At 41.6% G+C, this 21,509-nt stretch overlaps 1 protein-coding gene across 1 annotated transcript in view; it reads left to right on the top strand.

Annotated features, from left to right (window-relative positions):
* PLPP4 (phospholipid phosphatase 4) overlaps nt 1-21,509 on the top strand; it is a 150,843-nt gene that overhangs the window by 90,393 nt on the left and 38,941 nt on the right. Inside the window, exons 4-5 of the mRNA XM_069753653.1 lie at nt 8,503-8,566; nt 10,779-10,903. Coding sequence (XP_069609754.1) covers nt 8,503-8,566; nt 10,779-10,903 — 189 coding nt within the window. The remainder of the gene's footprint in view (nt 1-8,502; nt 8,567-10,778; nt 10,904-21,509) is intronic.

The raw sequence follows: 21,509 nt of genomic DNA on the forward strand, positions 1-21,509 counted from the left end.
GACCCAACACTCTGGATGAGCTTAAGGCCGCTATTGAAGCATCCTGGGCCTCCATAACATCTCAGCAGTGTCACAGGCTGATTGCCTCCATGCCACGCCGCATTGAAGCAGTCATTTCTGCCAAAGGATTCACGACCAAGTATTGAGTGCATAACTGAACATTATTATTTATTGGTTTTTTTGTTTGTTATTAAAAAACACTTTTATTTGATTGGATGGGTGAAATATGCTAATTTATTGAGACAGGTTTTTTGGGTTATCAGGAGTTGTATGCCAAAATCATCAGTATTAAAACAATAAAAGACCTGACAAATTTCAGTTGGTGGATAATGAATCTATAATATATGAAAGTTTAATTGTAATCATTACATTATGGTAAATAATGAAATTTAACACTATATGCTAATTTTTTGAGAAGGACCTGTATATGCCTATAAATGACCAAAGTAGGTGAGCTTGATTACTCCACATGCATAAATATCCAATTGAATGATTGTGCTAATAGCTAATAAAGCATAGGAGCAGCCACACCAACAATAGAAGGTTCTATGGCGTACCACATCAATAAGGAGGTTCAGGGTATAAACATGCAAACAATTACTTTAATACAATCCTAGTACTGTAAGGAAACCCATACAGCCTATTGGGAATAGTATGTGCAGATATTTTTGGGGACGTCCCGTAAATATCTAGTAGATGAGGCCAAAAATAAATCCTTAATGGTAGCAAAGGATAGAGGTGGATAGTAAGAAATATAACTGAAAACAATGAACCAACCTGCTGCTTGTGCGTGGAAAGAGGGGCCTTTAGTGTGAATGTACAATTTTCATAGTCATGAAAATACAGAAAAATCTTCAAAAGAGAAGGTGTGTCCAAACGTTTGGTCTGTACTGTATGTGTATGTATGTGCTCTGTGTATACATGTTAGTCTTTATTATGTGCTCTGTGTATACATGTTTGTGTTTGTATATGCTCTGTGTATACATGTGTGTATGTATGTGCTCTATGTATACATCCAGTGAGTGAAATACAGTTATGGCCAAAAGTGTTGGCACCCTTAAAATTGTTCCGCTGTGCCCATCTGGCCAGGGAATCATAGAAAAAGAATTCCATGCAATGAGCATTGTTCTTCCAAGAGATTGATATAACTTCTATGCAGTATTTCTTCCAAAAAACTATTTAAATTACACATTTTTTGTTATACATGTTTATTTCCATTGTATGTATTGGAACAACACAAAAAACATAGAAAAAAAAGGCAAATTGGACATAATTTCACACAAATCCCCCAAAATGGGCAGGACAAAATTATCACCCTAAGCTTAATATTTATTTGAACACCCTTTGGAATAAATAGCTGCAATCAATCACTTCCTATAACCATCCACAACCTCTTGTATCTCTCAACTGAAATTTTGGACCAATCTTGTTTAGCAAACTGCTCCAGGTCTCTCATACTTGAAGGGTGCCGTCTCCCAACAGCAATTTGAAGATTTCTCCACAGGTGTTCAATGGGTTTTAGACACTTTCGCAGAAGGATTTTGGCTAACTTGTGTGCATTTTGGCAAATTGCAGTCTAGCTTTTTTATTTCTGTGTGTCAGTAGTGGGGCTCCTCCTGGGTCTCATGCCATAGCATTTCATTTCAGTCAAATGTTGATGGATAATTCACACTGACACTGATCCTGCAGGACAGCTTGGCTTTCTTTGGAACTTGATTGGGGCTGCTTATCCACCATCCGGACTATCCAGCATTGCAACCTTTCATAAATTTTTCTCCGCCATCTACATCCAGAGAGATTAGCTACAGTGCCATGGGTTACAAGAATTTGAAAAAGAAGGGGCGCACCAATGTTATATATCAAATAGCCATAAAGGGGTGCAATACCTAGTCTATATATGGAAACATGTCAAACAAGAAAAAGATAGACTGATATGGTATGCACAACCACAAATATTAAGACAATATATAAATGTATATGTATCAAAACACCTTTATTAACACCTCAAAAAAAATATTTAAAAACATTTAAAACAAAATATCAAAATCAATACACACACCATACCCTGCAATGAATAACAGTCCCATGATTATGCCAACAATCTCATATAGACATATATTGCCCTTTGTGCACCAAATCAAATAAACCACCCTGCAGGCAATGCCCATTAGGGCTGCATAAACCTGACCCAAATATATCAGTACCTAAAGCCTAAAACACCAGATATAGGTGTCCATACTGCATACAGTCCCCAGGTCAAATGTCATAGCATACTGAGTGATAGCAGTAGATACAACCTGTCATCGGTGAAGTCAGGTCAGCAACATGCAGCAGGGATAAGTGGCACAGGGCTTAACAGCACGGGTTAAATCCCCATAAAGCCGGGAGGTAAAAAAGCACAAATAGCCCACAGATGAGAAGGGGTATGGTGGGAGCAAGCTCCACGCGTATCGCTGTTGCAGCAGCTTCGTCAGGGGAAGTGATTAAAGGTGCACATAACCGGTTTAAATAGCAAGTTGAATAACAATGATTACATACCGCTGTGTGTAGAGCGTCATGTGGGGGGGAGGAGAGCAGAGGCCGGGAAGCGCCCATCACGCCATAGCACCAGCATGGTGGCCGGCACAAACAAAACGTCCATTAGGTAAAGTGCACGTGCGCACATCACAACACCTGATAGGGTCGCGTTGCGCATGCGCAATACTAGCCAGCCGTACCGATGATAGGGAACCAGGAAAGTATCCAGTGTGAGGAGTGGAGAAGGCGGGACGGGGCAAAGGGGCCGGTGCCAGCCAAGGGGGGAGGAGAAGACAAAGTATACAGCGATGTAAAGGGAGGAGGAGATGGATATATACCAGGATGGTACCAAATGTACCCGAACCGTATCTCAGCTGGTAACTTGCAAGAGCCACAAAATAATGCAAGCTAGTCAGCCTATGCTGCCTGGAGGGGAGGAAAAGTTGGTCAGTGAGCATAAATACATATACAGCAACAATGTGCAATGTGTAATGCTGTGTCACACAGCAACCACGCATAAGTAATGACCCATAATAAAAATAGTTATGAGGCCCCAGAGTATGTCCAAACAGGCAGATACATGTTGAGTTAGTGGACACATATTAAATTATTTATTTGTATATATATATGCCACTATACAGATATCTCTCCCCCAAATATTGCAGTCCGACCATTATCAGACAGGCGCCGTCCGGGCCCAGACTGGGAGAACAACCCTGGATTGAAGATCCTCCATCTTACTCGCCATTGAATGTCCGCTTGATCATCATGGATCCAATGCGGCCAACCATGTCCAAGTCCTCAATTAGAGGTAAATATTGCCCTAGAGTCCGCGATATAATTGTTGGAAAAGATTTCCTCCACATCCAATATCCTTCCATCCTCTTCAATGGCACTCTATATATCCACCCTCCATAAATTATTCCTTCGTCCGATGTTTCAAGGCAGCGTGAGCCGATGTTGACCTCCTAGGTGAGCCAATGATTCCCATATATTGTAGGCATCCATTAAGATCAGCGTCGCCCCCTTGAGTATGTCATCAGCCTTCCTGAAGGGAATAAATAAAAAGTCATTAAGAAAGGGGGGCAGACGCCCAGGACACAGCATTCACCCCAGCAAAAAAGCGTCCGTCTATCCCAGGAACCCCGTGAAAAGCAGTTCCTCGTTTAGGCCCATTGGTGTAACCGCCTGGAGGTCGAAAATCCACCTGTACTCAGCACGCAAGAGATGGTTATGTATGTCGCCACCCCTTTCACCACAGAAAACCCTCTGTAACCCCACAACTTGAAGATTAGTGGGGGAACCCCTGTGCGTTGACAAAAAGTGCGCCGGCACGGGGGTGAGAATTTTACCTTTATCTTAGTCCGTGGCTGCCAGGCATATGGTGGATATATGTTTTTGTGACCTTTTGCGTAGTTCCTGGGACGTTTGCCCTACGTAAACCATGTTACAAGGGCATATTAGAGCATAGATCACATTTCTGGTCTTGCAATTTATGTAAGCTTTTAAAGTATGTCTGCTGGAGTTGGTGGGGTGTACAAATATGTCCCGGGTGGGCATCATGAAGGGGCAGACATTACATTCCCCACAGGGGAATGACTTCTTGAGGACAATACCCCTATTTAGTTTGACTGTGGGTCTGGAGAAATGGCTCCTGGTCAATAGCTGTCTCAAATTAGGGGCTCTTCTAGATGTTAAAAGCGGCCTATTGCTGATGATTTGCGTTGTTTGTGTATCTGTTTGCAGTACCGGCCAATGTCTGGTAAGAATGTCTCTTACCTGCCCCCAGTTGTCATTATAGTCTGTGATGAATCTTGTATGTGATTCTCGAGAACGTCCTGCAGAAATCAAGAGTGAGGCCTGGTCCCGTTGTCTTGCTCGCTGGAAGGCTGTGGCAATCACCCGTTTTGGATAGCTCCTCTGTCTGAAGACATCCGTCAAATCCCGAGCTTGTGTTAGAAAATCCTGATCCAGGGTACAATTACGTCTAATGCATAAGAATTGTCCCGTCGGGACGCCCACCTTGGTATGCCAGGGGTGAAAACTATTAAACTCCAAAAGAGCATTAGTAGCGATGGGTTTCCGGAAAAGATCCGTCGCCAGCCCAGTGCCATGGGTTGTGAACTTTTGAGGCACATCAAGATCTCTGGAGATGGATTTTTAACCTTGATATTGTTGATATTTTTTGGTTTTTCAAATTGTCAGACAGTAGTCTTCTCCTCTTTCTGTTCTCCATGCTTAGTGTGGCACACACAGGCACACAACGCAAAGATTGAGTCAACTTCTTTCCTTTTTGTCTGTTTTCAGGTGTGATTTTCAAATTGCCCACACCTGTTACTTGCCAAAGGTGAGTTTGAATGAGCATCAAATGCTTAAAACAAAGTTGTTTACCCAGAATGCAATATATTTCTAAAGGTGCTATTAACATGAAATTCTCACAAGATGTCGGTAACATCCCACCCAATCCACACATGCGAAGAAATCAAACCATAGATATCCGTAAATTAAGTTATGAATAATTATGAGAAACAACACAAAAAAGTATTGAACAAGCTTACTGAAATTTGTTTAATACTTTGTACAAAAGTCTTTGTTGGTGATAATAGCTCCAAGATATCTCCTATATGGAGAAACTAGTCGTATGCATTGCTCAAGTGGGATTTTGGCCAATTCTTCCACACAATCTTCAAATCCTGAAGGTTCTGTGAATTTCTTCTTTGTACTCTGAGCTTTAGTTCCTCTCATAAATTTTCTGATGGATTTAGGTCTGGTGACTGGCTGGTCAATTCTAGCAGCTTATTTTCTTTCTCTGAAACAAATTGAGAGCTCTCTTGGCTGTGTGTTTGGGATTATTGTGTTGTTAAAATGTTACCCTTTTTTCATCTTCATCCTCCTGGTAATTGACAGCAGATTTTTATGAAGAAGTGCTCTGTACATTTGTCCATTCACCCTTCCTTCAATTAAGTGAAGTTTGCCTGTGCCACATGTTGAAAAACAGCCCGACACCATGATGCTCCCACTTCCAATCTTCACTGTTGGTATGGTGTTTTTGGGGTGCTATGCAGTGCCTTTTGGCTTCCAAACATGGTGTGTATTATGGCATCCAAATATTTTAATGTTGGTCTCATCTGACAAGACTATATTCTCCCGGCATTTCACAGGCTTGTCTAAGTGTTGTTAAGCAAACGTTAAACACGCTTGTGTGATGCCCCAGGGTCTTGGTTGTCACAGTGGCATTGCTTTCCTCATGGGGAGAGTGATATCACGCTTGGAAGTGATGAAAGATACCTTTCACCAGGTAATCACATACACAACACGTTCATACTCCAGGCCAGAAGGGGGAGCTCTAAACCTGGTTTAGGGTGAACTCCCCTATAAATACATGCTGGTCTGGAGGGAAAGGAGACAGTTAGTGCCAGATGGCAGAGGAGAAGCATTCTGTCAGAGGACAGAGACGAAGGCAGAGGGAAGGTCTGAAAGGGACATGTAGTCAGAGGTACTACAGCTCCTGGAGAGAGGAAACGTAGAAGGAAAGAACAACTTGTGGAAAGTGTGCAGGAGAGAAAAAGGCACAGGATAGTAACACCAGGGGAGCAGAGCAGTGATTTGGCTACCTCCCTGGCTAGCGCAGACTCCGGTAGCCGGAAGACTGAGGCCGTGTCGGACTCTAAGGAGCGTAGCAAAAACTGGCAGGACAGCTGGACTTTAAGTTACCTGTCTGCCTTTACACCCAGGAGGCACAGTGACATATAGGGCCCGGGTCATGATAGAGACCCTGTAAAAAGGCTCGAGTCACCGGTCATACTGGTTTGTGTCCTAACCTATATGGGGGACAGAGAGGAACTGTGAGGACCTTATCAGAAGCCATAGGCAGTAAGGGACTACAACACCACCGCGCTTTGAGGAAGGCTTTCATCTCCACCTGGTAAAGGGGACTCTGGATTCGCTTCCAAGCCAGCCGGACCCTGCCTGTACCTGTTATTTGATGGCCTGGACGGTGGTTGTCTGAAGTTCCAGTAAACCAGGTAAAAACACTGCAACCCTGTGTCCTCGTTCTTCACTGCACCTTTCACCATCTTCACCTATACACCTGGAGCCGTGGGGAGCTATTTTCATTTGTGGGAAGTTATACCATGTAGCTGCCATAACACCACCCAAGAGGACCCAGCATCGGTTCCCACTGACCGAATACCACAGGTGGCATCACGAACATAAACTTTAATCAATATCCCTTTTACATGGATGCCCAGGACCACGGACCAGGTCGCCGCTGTGACACATCCTCTTAAGTACTGGACCCGGTACCGAATACCCCATGACCCTGGGGGGCGACTCACTTGAACACTTTTTGTCCAGCAATGGAGTCTTGCATGGTGATCATACATACAGACCATGGAGGTTGAGTGCATTACTCATAGTTTGTTTTTTTTAGAACAATTATACCTGCTGATTCCAGGTCTATATGTAGCTCTGCACAGGTGGTATTGGCTCTTGGAAATCTCTTCTGATAATTATTTTCACTCTTCTGTCTAAAAACCTTGCGGGAAGAACCTGGTCATGGCCAGTTTATGTTGAAATTATGTTCTTTCCACTTCCATATTATAGCCTCAACAGTGCTCACTGCAACCTTCAGTTGAAATTCTTCTCCAACCAATGCCATCAGTATGTTTTGCAACAATAAGGTTGCAAAGGTCTTGAGACAGTTCACAGTTTTTACCCATCATGAGATGTTTCTTGTGTGGCACCTTGGTAATGAGACACCTTTTTATAGGCCATCAGTTGAACCAGCTGATATTTGTTTTCACTGAATGGCAGAATTGCTTTCTAATTTCTGGTAGATTACAGCTGGTGTAATGACTTTCCATGGATTTTTGCACCTCTCTTTCTTCATGTGTTTAATACTTTTTCCCTGTCATTTCTTATATTACACATAACTTAATTTATTGACATCTGTGGTTTGATTCCTTTGCCTGTGTGGCTTGGATGGGTTGTTATTGAAATCTGCTTATAATTTCATGTCATGGTTATTTCACTCGCTGTATGTTTGTGCTGTGTATAAATGTGTGTATTCGTATGAGGTCTCTGTATACATGTGTCTATGTGTATGGGCTCCTTGTATAAAGTACGAGTGTAAGTACTCTATGTATACACATGTGTATGCACTCCTTCTATATATGTGTGTACGTGCTCTGTGTATATATATATGTATGTGCTCTATGTTTGCATATGCGTGTATGTGCTCTGTGTATACATATTTGGGTATGTACTTTGCTGTAAATACGTAAGTGTGGGTGTAATAAAGGAGTATGTGTTAGTGTGTGCAACATGCAGTGATTGTGTCATCTACATTTATAAATGCCAGCAACGCAGATGAGCGTTCATAGGTGTAAACATGTTAACAATCACCCAATGGGTATTTGGATTGTTTATGCCGGAATAAAAATCATTGTTCTCGGCAGCACATCGCCCAGTGTAAACAGGATATGTGCTGCAGATAACCTGATATGACTGTGAACAGAATGATGGATTAGTGATCTTTCTTTCTCCATCATCCTTTGTCAGTCTGTTTAAAGAATCAAACAACTTCAGTATTGTTGATCGTGATTAGGGTTGAGCGAAACGGATCGGACAAAGTAAAAAATCGCCGACTTTCGGCAAAGTCGGGCTTCGTAAAAAAGTAAAAGTCGCTCAACTCTAATCGTGATCATTTAACAGTCTGAAATCAGCTCATGTAAATGCAACCAAAATGTTTCTGTGTGATGGTGCAATATGTCAGCATTTGGGGCTTCACTCCACTTTGTCTAAAACCGGCCCTAGTACTAAGTTATCTCTGGCAGTTCCATAGTTAGTAAATAGAGCAATGGGCTCATGTGCAAAGGCCCCATTAATGCCTGCTGATCCGGTTTAGGGCTTTAGCTAGGTAATAAGTGTAATTTTCTCTAGAATTAGACCTCTTTAACTGCTCTTCTGTTATTTCTCATTCAGCTGTCTCCCTGGCATTGGCACTAAATGGAGTTTGCACTAATACTATCAAACTGATAGTGGGAAGGTAGGTGCGATGAATAATGTTTGCAGTAGAAATGTCTCCGTAATTCAGTGCCATTCGTCATACAGTCTAATACAAATAATGTTTTCCAGGGAACGTCTGCTCCTGTCATGTCCGCTCTGTCTGCATGTCTGATTGTCGGCTCCTGATCATTAAAAAATCATTTTCTAGCCGTGAGAGGAGTATTATCGCCTCTGTGTAATAGATGTGAATATGAAATGCGTCCTACATCTCTGTATTGCATCTTCATTATTCTTCATGAATCTGAGTTAGTTTACCCAGAGCAGAAGTAACAACTTGAAGAAACCTCATCTAGAGTAGTTTGGGAAGTTATTCTTAAAGGGGTTGTGCAAAATATGGCTGCTTTGTTTCACCTGTGAATCGTGTGCCGCGTCTGATATTGAACCTCAGATCCCTTGACGCAGAATTGACCTGCTGTATGAAACACAACCCGCAGACATGTGTCACACTGAGGGAAAGCAGCCACGTGCAATCCATTTAAAACTAAAATGTGGACCTCTAGTACTGGATGCCTTACTTACACCTATTTCCCACGTGACTGGCCCTATTAATGGCGATGCCTGGCCAACTTTAATATTTTTGCTTTTGGTACAAAAATTGCAATTTTCAAATACAGCTGTGTTTTTCATCACCTTTGTTTTTAACTCAACATATCCTAAGGTCCCCTTCACACACTGAATTCTTGCTCTGTCGCACATCATTTTTGGGTGTATACACCTACTGGAGGTGGATACCCTGGATACCCTGTCTGCTCCGCCTGGGTGTCTGTCTGCAGTAGGCATATATGACACAGTGCTCCGTCTGCACCATCTGCGCATATGCCCAATCCTGTTTTGCGGAGGATTTGGATATAAGCTCTGCCATGACCATTGAACTTGGGAAAGAATGCAATGCAAGAGCGGCCTAAGTGTAGTGACAACCGGTTTGGAAAAAAAAACGGATTTTGCGTCACTCTGTCACTAGATTTCTATGTCATGTGTGTCTATGTGTGTATATGGGGCCACCTAGTGATCATGATATTAATTGCAGCCTGCTAAGGTTAGCTTTAGGGAATGAATCTCCTTAAATTACTGAAAATCGTTCTGCCATGATTGTCACTTATTATGCAGGGAAGGGGTTAAAAAATATTAAATGATTAGACTTGCCTGTTCTAGATACTCCCATCATATGTTCTCTGCTCTCTTGAGGTCTTTGGTCTTTTTGACTTTGGTCTCCCACTCTTCTCGACTTCAGTCTGATGTCTAGGCTTTACGATGTGGTCAAGTAGGGCGCGATGCACATCAGTAATGTATGTTGTATCCCAGGTGTGAGGCCTAGATAGCGGCAGAAGATCTGGCACAGAAGACTAAAGATGAGCAGACCAACGGTCCAAAGCAAGCACAGTACTAGGTGGGATGCTACCGTGGCAAGACGGGTGAGGGGCCAGCCTAGAACAGATGACTATAAATGTTCATTAACTTCTAACCCCTTCCTGGCCGTATAAAGAATCAAGGAAAAATTGCCATTTAAATGGATTTATGCAACTTTGATTTGTTATGAACTGATTTGCTCATCTCTAGTCTGGTTTGGTGAGAATTTGGAGTCCTTAACCCAATTCAGGAAAATATAGAGGTGGACACAAAAAAAAAAGTACAGTATGCTGCATTGCCGTTCATGTCCATCATTTATAACCATCACATTCTGTGATGACAACTGGTAAAATATGGGCAGAAATCACACATGTAAATGTCTAAAGCATTATTTACCATTGGAAACTGCTACAGCCGGCCACATACAGTAGATGACTGTTAGCCGAATGATGGCGAGGCCAATTGTTCAACTGGCAACGATCTCGGTCAGCTCTACCATGCACAGAAGCACTTGAACAGCCAAGCGCTCTTGTGTTCTCTGTGTCTGACGATAGCTTATCTATGGGAGACAATATGATCGGCAGTCCGAAATCAGGCATGCAGATCGACATCTCCCCCCGACAATCAGTTGTCCTGGACCCCCCTTCACATTAAACTGTGGGTTGGGGGACCTAATTCCTAACAGCAAATGAAGGCTGTGTTGTTTGGCACTGCCCTTTCCTCATACCTTGTCCCACAGTGAAGAAATGGTACTGTGCAACAAACTTCATGGATCCGAAATTTGTGCTTTCAGAAAGATTGATTTAATATCAACTGTGTCTTGTGTTTTTGTTTAAAATTTATAGGCCCCGTCCTGATTTTTTTTATCGATGCTTTCCTGATGGGGTATCCAATGAAGAGATGCACTGCACTGGAGATGCCAGCCTTGTGTCAGAGGGGAGAAAGAGCTTCCCGAGCATCCACTCTTCCTGTGAGTATTTGTCTTCATCTTCACCTGACGTTCATTCCATCAGGACACCTAATCTCATTTATTTATTTATCATGCTTTGCTTATATAGCACCATCATATGCCGTAACACTTTACAGAGATTAAATTGGGGCTCATAATCCACTATCAGTATGTCTTTGAAGTGCAGGAGGAAACCAGAGATCCCCAGAGGAAACCTGTGCAAACACGGGGAGAACATGCAAACTCCTTGCAGATGTTGTCCTTGGTGGGATTTGAACCCAGGACCCCAGAGATGCCAAACAGCAGTGCTAACCACTGAGCCACTGTGCAGCCCACCCAAAGACCATTGAACCCTGGATTTATATGTGGATATTTCTGCCCAATGTCCTTCAGCATTTGTTTATGGTCCTTTTACTCAGGCTAAAACAAACTGTCAGGGAATCAAGCAATCATAACAGTTATCACATTTACACAGGGATATGTGCTGCCAACAATGATGTTTGGCCACCAAAGAGGATCAAATCAACCGACAGATGCTTGTTCATCTGCTGATCAGTGGATTGTTTACAAAGGGCTCAAAAATCGGTGACATCACCGAGGCTGCGTTCCCAGCCAGGCTGAACTGCGGTGACCTGAGATCCCCGCCCATCTCTACTAATTAAAAATGCAATATAAAGCTATCAAATAGTTGTATGTTAACTATGATGATCTCAATAAAACTTCAGCTTTCTACACAAAAAAACAAAGCTTCATAGAGCGTAATAAATTTAAAACGCTTGGGTTTTTAAAAAAATGACGACACAAGCAAAATTAATATTTTTATGAACTTATGTCTCTTGCAAGAAGAAGGGGAGGAAAGAACTAAAGTGCAAAAGGAAAATTGGCCTTGGCAGCAAGGAGTTAAAAGAATAAATAAAGTGGTGCTCAGACCTGCATTCTAATAGGGATAACAGAGCCCCACTGGAATTGTAAATTCCCTATTCTGCCAATTGGTGTGGGTCTCAGAAATCAGAGTAGTGTATCGATAGGTGATAGCTTGCTTTCACCAGAGAAGACCTATAAGGCTGACAGTTTTTTGAGAAAGAAAAATATTAAGAATAGTCCAAGGCTAAATGGTGATAATTGGTAAAAACTTTGCCCCTTCAGTAATAGAAGTATATTACAAAATTTAAAAATGTTCACAAAACTAGAGCTCCACTTACAAATGCTTATAGATACCACGTTTTTCTATGGAGCATAAGGTACTTTGGGCCTCTTTGCTATAATTGCTAAGTTTGCACCCCTTATAAATATGTCTCATGACCTAGGGGTAAACCCCAGCAACAGGGAGTCCCTCTTCATGAAGTGTAACATGAGCTCTTTGATTTCCAAAGGCTAATTTTCAGATTGCAAGGCGCTAGCCATTGACCACCTCATTTGTGGATCAACCAGTAATTATAAGTCATAAGTAGACAAGCCTGCAGCAGCCTCATATATCGTATTTTGTGGACTATAAGAAGCACCACAAATTTTGGGGGGAAAATTAGGAAGGAGGTGAGATGGCAATCTGGGCATCCGCCTTGTCCGGCTGCCATTTTCCAGGAGCCCACCTCAGGGAAATCAGTGGGAAAGTGCAGGGACTCCGCTCAATGCTGACATTTTCTGACACCCCAGGGCCCGCAGCCTCAAAGTGCTGGGACCTGCGATATCGCTCCACTCCTACCACTGCCGACCGCTTTCTGCAACAGTGACCCTGCCTGCCACCCTCCCTTCCCACCCTGGTAAGCTACATACGGATTATACAACGCACCCATATTTTCCTCCCAAATTTAGGGAGGGGAAAGTTAATTTTTTAATCCGATTAATACAGTAATCTAATCAAGAGAATCAGTCTCCAGTAATTTAGAATGGTTTGCTTTTTCCTTCTTATGAGCTTTAAACACATGCAAACAGTTTAGGACTGGGATGCCAACAGCCCACCAGCAACATTGACTTTGAGGGCCCCCAGTTCAGCTACATTCAAATATTACTTTACCCTCATTCACTAAATTTGCCTATGCTTTTGTGTAATAAAAAGCTAGGTTGTTTGTGAGATGATGATGATGATGTACTACCTTTGTCTATACACAGAGAATCAAGTGTGCCAACTACTGTTCATATAAGAGGCTGGGGGTCCACTTCTGTACAGATGCCTACCAGAGAATTCACCAGTTCCCTGTGGGCCAGTCATACCCTTCATGTAAAATGGTATTGGTTGCATGTTTCATAAGCCCTTCCCTGAAACTAATAAAAAAAATTATATTACAAAATAGTACAACTTTTCATTATACAAATGTATTTATTTATTGCTGAAAGGGAAATGCATTATATACCGTAGGTCTTAGAGACACATTTTGGATGGATGATGAGGGCATAAATGGTGTAAATATACAACCATGAGCAAGTTCTGATATTTGATGTTGATTTATGTTTTGTGTGATCAATCCCAGTTAATGTTATGAATACTTTAATACTTTAAGATATAAAACTCAATTGTGTTTCCAAACTGGATTTCAGCATTTAACAATATATTAATACATTTATGAAAGTGGTTGGAGGTGCAGCTTGTCTGGACCTGTAAACATTTCCCGCAGGCTTTAAGCAGACGTCTGGGAACTGTGGCAGCACTAAGATGAATGACTTGCTGTATTGCCGGTTGCAGCGGATGTCTGGGGAGATGAAACAGCTAAATTCTTAGTAGATTATTCCTACAATGGAGCAGAAGATAAATGGGAAACTCTTTCCACCTCCTTTATGTTCTAGTTGAACCTCAACCTGAACATCTCCTATGGGAGTGGCTGCGAGCGTTTTACTTGACATCAATGCAAGTTTGTTAATTTTCACCAAGACGGATATTTCCTTCAGGGTAACAAACAAAAGTGAAGTTTTCTAATCAGAAAAGCACCTGCCTTATTAGCTGAAACATTGCCAAGTCATAAAAAAAAGCAAATATGCAAATATCCTCATTTATGCAAATGCAATCTTAATAGGCAAAATAGGAATTTCTAAAAACAATTTATGCTGTTTATTTCCAAATCTAAGCCGCGTTCTCTAATATATGTACTATATAAATAAAGTTTTATGAATGCACAGGCTGTAGAAACGGCCCCATTCAGGTGCACAGAACTGGCATTGCATCACAGAAAATGTGCCGCTTGTAAATATACCCGCAGCTGAAACCCAGACATGTGTCCCTGGGGAGTCGGCCTAAAAAATAATGCAAATGTCATCTACATCACACAATGACAAAGTGATAACTGAGCAGAGCGCTCAGGAACCGTCTAGATGTTTGTATAGGAAATATAGCAGTGGGGGGTTTATGGAGTCTTATTGCAAAGGCTCCTTAGGAAGAAAGTAAGCAACTCTTGTCTACTTGGTCTCTTTAATTTGTCATTTTAAAAAAATGATAATTTTTTGGCAATTTGTTCCCATATAATCTTTATTCTAAAAAAATGTGATTCTGCAACTTTCACACTCTCCACTGGGGTTATTTTAGACTTCTACTTCCTGTCCTGCTAGATTTCTAATCTTTAATAATGATTGCGATTAGTGATAACGAGCAAATGTGCTCTGATAAGTTGAAAAGAATGACTTCGGTGTGCTCGAAATATATGTTCGAGTTCCCGTGGCTGCATGTCTTGTGGCTGTTTGAAAATTTGTCCAACAATTTGAAAAAAAAGATGCATTTAACGTAAAACCTGCTTTACACAATAATTGATTTTTCTGATAACGTTCTCTTTAAAAAGAGGTTGTCCGGGACGTGATGAGCATTAGATTGGTTAGGGCACCCCAACATTTAGTTGTTTGCTTTGCACCAAGCTGGCAAACAGCTGCAAGCCACACATCATGGGCCCGCAAGCCACATGTGGCTCTGGGGGCTACAGGTTGGTGAACCCTGCTCTACAGTGTCAAGGAGCAAGTTTTCCAAAACAGTTGTCTGCAGATAGGTGTGTCACAAGATGAATATCCCCAGTCATGTTGGAAGACTTGTTAAAGATTTGATTAACATGTAGGGTATTTAATACCAATAAAATGCACTTGGGCAATAACTGCTGTCTTCTGGAAAGAGCTTTTTGTATAGGAAATATGCAAAGTTACCTAAGCCTCAGGAATAGACAATGCAGTCACCACCTATAAAGGAAGTCATTAATGGCCGAGTAGAAGACATGGGAACATAGAGAGGAGGTGAATGGAGCGGTAAATGCACCGCAGCGGGATGCCAGCTATTCTATTCCTATTAGATTTCAGATAAGTGGTTTTGCTGGTGGAATCAGGTTTTAAAGCATCATTATTACACAATAATGGATTGTGGTTTATCAATAGTGAACTCTCTGTACACTGCACATCTGCAGTATAATATTGCTAATTGACTAAGCATTCATAGTTTAGTAATAATGTGCTTTCTTTTGTATGTTTGTGGATAGGAAAGAGTAGTTTTATATATTATGTAACATCCAAGAATGTGTTTCATCATAAATGAATAGAGTTCCCCTGGTTCAGTAAAATAACCTTGAATAATTATATACGGTATAGACTTGCAATGCGTTTTACTATGTTTTCCAAGCTGTAGAGAACAGTTCCCTCCTTCCTCCAGAGCAGTGCCGCTGTCCATGGTGCTGTCTGCTCTATAGCTAATGAGGCGAATGCATTTAGGTTTTAAAATTGATGGATTTACACTCTGGGTTCACAATTTTAGGCGAGTTACAAAGAGCACCTGTGTCTCTCAAGGACCTGATGCATTCGAAAACGATGCCATTGATTTCAGTGGGCACTGCGTAAGGGTTTACGCCATCATGGTGCTGTCAGTAAACTGAACACTTGCTGCCAGGTTCCCTAGAAGATGACAGATGATTTTAAGAGGTTCCAGCAACCGGACAAACTGTAATCAACTTCATTTCAGGAAATCCTTCTAAAAAAAGGATTGTAAAAATCATATAAACCATGTGAAAGTGTTATCTGGGACTACTTTTTTCTACTATGCGCCTAAAAGGCAGGTAGTTGCTAACTACTGAGCACTAACTGAAAGCTGTCACCGTCCGCTCCTGCTGGCGATTCTGCTGCTTTATGTCAACAGAGCAGCTCTTCTTCTTCCGGACTGCTCTTTCAAGAGGTTGTGACTGCTGACATCATAATGATTGACAGCCAGCTTCCCCCAATTAGGCTGCAAAGAGGCAGATGTTCGTCATTATGACAGGCAGTCACACCATGTTCACAGAGCAAACCGGAAGGAAAGCCGTTGCTCTGTCAATGTGACAATTGCAGAAGCCGGCATGAGCAGTCTGTGACAGCAGTGAGCCAGCAGAGATCATTGGCAGACAAAGCAGGCAGGTAGTTAGCAATTATCTGCCTGTTAGTTCACAGCAAAAAATTTAAAAAAAAATTCCCGGAAAACCCCTTTAGAGTTATGAAAATTTCGATCCAATTGTGTGATTATATTATACACTAGATTGTGGCCCGATTCTAACGCATCGGGTATTCTAAAATATGCATGTCCCCGTAGTATATGGACAATGATGATTCCAGAATTCGTGGCAGACTGTGCCCGTCGCTGATTGGTCGAGGCAACCTTTATGACATCATCATCGCCATGGCAACCATTATGACATCTACGTCGATATTGTGCCCATCGCTGATTGGTCGAGGCGAATTCATGGCAGACTGTGCCCATCGCTGATTGGTCGAGGCAACCTTTATGACATCATCGTCGCCATGGCAACCATTATGACATCTACGTCGATATTGTGCCCATCGCTGATTGGTCGAGGCGAATTCATGGCAGACTGTGCCCATCGCTGATTGGTCGAGGCAACCTTTATGACATCATCGTCGCCATGCTGTGCCCGTCGCCTGGCGGCCTCGACCAATCAGAGATGCGGGATTTCCAGGACAGACAGACAGAAAAACCCTTAGAAAATTACCAAATAGATCTCTCATACCTGGTGAGTCTGGCATACTTACTATGAAATAGAATGGTTGTATAATCTTTTCTGACCTGATATTAAGATGAGCATTTTAATATATAAAGATGAGCTACAGCTCATCATAAAATGCTCATTATAATATCAGGTTGGAAAACTTTCCAACGAGATTAAATAGTCATTTTGGCATGGATTTTTAACGTAAGTACAGTACACATACCTCATCAGGACTAAAAGATCTATTTAATAACATGCACAGTTTATGTTGTGAAATCTGTTGACATATCCTCATACAGTGGGGGAAATAACTATTTGATCCCTTGCTGATTTTGTAAGTTTGCCCACTGGCAAAGACATGAACAGTCTATAATTTTAAGGGTAGATTCATTTTAACACTGACAGATAGAATGTCAAAAATAAAATCCAGAAAATCACATTGTATAAATAATATAAATTTATTTGTATTTTGCAGTGAGAAATAAGTATTTGATCCTTCTGGCAAAAATGACCTAATACTTGGTGGCAAAACCCTTGTTGGCAAGCACAGCAGTCAGACGTTATTGTAGTTGATGATGAGGTTCGCGCACATATCAGGAGGAATTTTGGTCCTCTCCTCTTTGCAAATCATCTCTAAATCATTAAGATTTTTAGGCTGTCTCTTGGCAGCTCAGAGCTTCAACTTCCTCCATATGTTTTCTATGAGTTTAAGCTCTGGACACTGGCTAGGCCACTCCATGACCTTAATGTGCTTCTTTTTGAGCCACTTCTTTGTTGCGTTGGCTGTATGTTTTGGGTCATTATCTTGCTGGAAGACCCAGCCATGACCCATTTTTAATGTCCTGGTGGAGGGAAGGAGGTTGTCACTCAGGATTTTAGGGTACATGGCTCCATCCATTCTCCCATTGATGTGGTGAAGTAGTCCTGTGCCCTTAGCAGAGAAACACCCCAAAACAGTAAACTTCCTCCTCCATGCTTGACAGTGGGGATGGTGTTCTTTGGGTCATAGGCAGCATTTCTCTTTCTCCAAACACTGCGAGTTGAGTTAATGCCAAAGAGCTCAATTTTTGTCTCATCTGACCATGGCACCTTCTCCCAATCACTCACAGAATTGTCCTGGTGTTCATTGGCAATCTTCAGACGGGCCTGCACATGTGCCTTATTGAGCAGGGGGACTTTGCGGGCACTGCTGGATTTTAAACCTTTACGGCGTAAAGTGTTACCAATGGTTTTCTTGGTGACTGTTGTCCCAGCTGCCTTGAGATCATTAACAAGTTCCCTTCGTGTACATTTTGACTGATCTCTCACCTTCCTCATGATCAAGGATACCCCATGAGGTGAGATTTTGCATGGTGCTGCACATCGATGTCGATTGACAGTAATTTTGTATTTCTTCCATTTTCTTACTATTGCACCAATAGTTGTCTCCTTATCGCCGAGCATCTAACTTGTGGTTTTGTAGCCCATTCCAGCTTTGTGCAGGTCTATGATCTTGTCCCTGACATCCTTATAAAGCTGTTTGGTCTTGCCCAGGTTGTAGAGGTTAGAGTCTGACTGATTAATTGAGTTTTTTGACAGGAGTCTTTTATAAAGGTGACTTTGTAAGACGGCTGTCTATAATGCAGGTAACGAGTTGATTAGGAGCATCTAATTGTTCTGTAGGAGCCAGAACTTTTAATGATTGGTAGGGGGATCATATATTTATTTCTCACTGCAAAATGCAAATAAATGTATATAATTTATGCAATGTGTTTTTCTGGATTTTATTTTTGATATTCTATCTCTCAATGTTAAAATTAACCTACCCTTCAAATTAAAGACTGTTCATATATTTGTCAGTGGGCAAGCTTACAAAATCAGCAAGGGATCAAATACTTATTTCCCCCACTATTATTTTATGCAGTTTTTCCACTTTTTTTTAACCAACTCTTTGGAAACCTATTGGGCTGTGATCACATAACATTTTAGCACTAAGTTCATAGAAGGAAAAGTTCCCAGTACATACTCCTAGCATATCCATAGGCAACCGTTTACTACTCAGATGTCATAAAAGGGTCCTTTTGCCTGTCGCTGGGCAGATTGTATTCAGTATAGTTATATTTATCAGTATAGGAAAGCAAAGTCTGCTGCGATATGTCATCTCCCAGTTTACTTTTTTATCCGAGCCTATGTGCAGTATATGCATCCGTATGTGTATACGGTGCCATATACTGACTGTGTAGGTTTTTTTATGAAACTATTCTATAATCAGTTTTAATTCCTAATAATTCATTAACAGGTCAATAATCTGTTCTGGAATTGTTCCTCCTATACTTTCCTAGGCCATACACTTGTAGTGCTCAACTGGTCAATGTTATTCAGATTGGTGCTAAACTTGCTATACTAATCATTACATCTAGGTTCTTTGTTCAGTCCCATTGCCCCCAGTGTATAACATCCAGCCTCTCGCCATGCTGTCTGCCTTTACTACCAAGTGTGAAGAATTACTCATTCTAAAGAGCTGTGATCCCAGCGCGGTCCTCTAATAGGAGCCACCAGAGTAACAAGTCAGGTCATAAACTTTCTTCCCTCTAATCCACCATCACCTGTGGGTCGTATTATTTAAAAGTAAGGAAAGGAACCGCAACAACTTGGCCATGGAGACCACATGACGTTGAAGAGCGGGGTCAATGAGTGCAGAACGCTCTCCTGTTCCTTGTGAATATCCTCTGCAGCACCGGAGGGCAGGCATTTTTTCCTCTTCTGTTATTACATTATGCTGTCAGAGCTCCACATGAGGAAGATATTAATTATTAACATGCTTTCTCCACTCGCCTTATATCTTTGAAGCTCACAATGGGTGTAATAATAAAAAAATGTGCCCAGTGATGTATTGATATCATGGGAAGAATATATCAAAGCAAGGTCTGTCCAACCTTGTATAAATCATACATAACAGTGCAGAGAAAGGCTTCACAAAACATTATGCAATAACAACTTTGTTCCAAGCTTGCAAACTGACACCGACTTTCGGGTCAATGACCAATAGGGAAAAAAAGACTCGTATGTTACAAAAATACAGAACTTCCTGACATTTACTAAAATTCATATATAGAAATTACTGTGATTGGTTCAGTGAAAGTCACATTTATTACTTATATTTAGCCTCGATTATTAGGAACGATATTTTTTATTGCATATAATTACAGTCCATATTTTAACCCCTTTACCACCCAAGCCTATTTTTACCTTCTTGATCTTTACATGGTAATAACTTCGGAACACGTCAATGTATCAAACTGATTCTGAGACATATGTTACTTCATGTTAGTGGTAAAATTTGTTCGATATGACTTTATTTATTGGTGAAAAAAAATTGAAATTTGGGGGAAAAAGGTAGACATTTTGCAATTTTCAAACTTTTAATTTTAATGTCCTTAAATCAGAGAGATATGTCACACAAAACAGTTAAATAACATTTCTCACGTGTCTCCTTTACTTTAGCACAATTTTCGAAACATAATTTTTCCGTTAGGAAGTTATAAGGGAAGTTGACCAGCGATTTTCTAATTTTTCCCACAAAATTTACAAAACCTTTTTTTTTAACCCCTCTGTGACCTTAGACGTACTATCCCGTCGAGGTGCCCTGGGCTTATCTGACCCTGGACGGGATAGTACGTCATAGCCGATCGGCCGCGCTCACGGGGGGAGCGCGGCCGATCGCGGCCGGGTGTCAGCTGCTTATCGCAGCTGACATCCGGCACTATGTGCCAGGAGCGGTCACGGACCGCCCCTGGCACATTAACCCCTGGCACACCGCGATCAAAGATGATCGCGATGTGCCGGCGGTGCAGGGAAGCACCGCGCAGGGAGGGGGCTCCCTGCGGGCTTCCCTGAGCCCCCCGCAGCAACACGATGTGATCGCGTTGCTGCGAGGGTCTCCTCACCTCCCTCCCTGCTCGAGCCCCGGATCCAAGATGGCCGTGGATCCGGGTCCTGCAGGGAGGGAGGTGGCTTCACAGAGCCTGCTTAGAGCAGGCACTGTGAAGGCTGCAGCGCTGCATGTCAGATCAGTGATCTGACAGAGTGCTGTGCAAACTGTCAGATCACTGATCTGTGATGTCCCCCCCTGGGACAAAGTAAAAAAGTAAAAAAAAAATTTTCCAAATGTGTAAAAAAAATTAAAAAAAATATTCCAAAATAATGAAAAAAAAATATATATATTATTCCCATAAATACATTTCTTCATCTAAATTTAAAAAAAAAACAATAAAAGTACACATATTTAGTATCGCCGCGTCCGTAACGACCCGACCTATAAAACTGTCCCACTAGTTAACCCCTTCAGTAAACACCGTAAGAAAAAAAAAAAAAAAACGAGGCAAAAAACAACGCTTTATTATCATACCGCTGAACAAAAAGTGGAATAACACGCGATCAAAAGGACAGATATAAATAACCATGGTACCGCTGAAAGCGTCATATTGTCCCGCAAAAAACGAGCCACCATACAGCATCATCAGCAAAAAAATAAAAAAGTTATAGTCCTGAGAATAAAGCGATGCAAAAATAATTATTTTTTCTGTAAAATAGTTTTTATCGTATAAAAGCACCAAACCATAAAAAAATGATATAAATGAGGTATCGCTGTAATCGTACTGACCCGAAGAATAAAACTGATTTATCAATTTTACCAAACGCGGAACGGTATAAAC

This window comes from Ranitomeya imitator, chromosome 2 (genome assembly GCF_032444005.1).
Source record: "Ranitomeya imitator isolate aRanImi1 chromosome 2, aRanImi1.pri, whole genome shotgun sequence".
In the NCBI taxonomy this organism is placed as follows: Eukaryota; Metazoa; Chordata; class Amphibia; order Anura; family Dendrobatidae; genus Ranitomeya; species Ranitomeya imitator.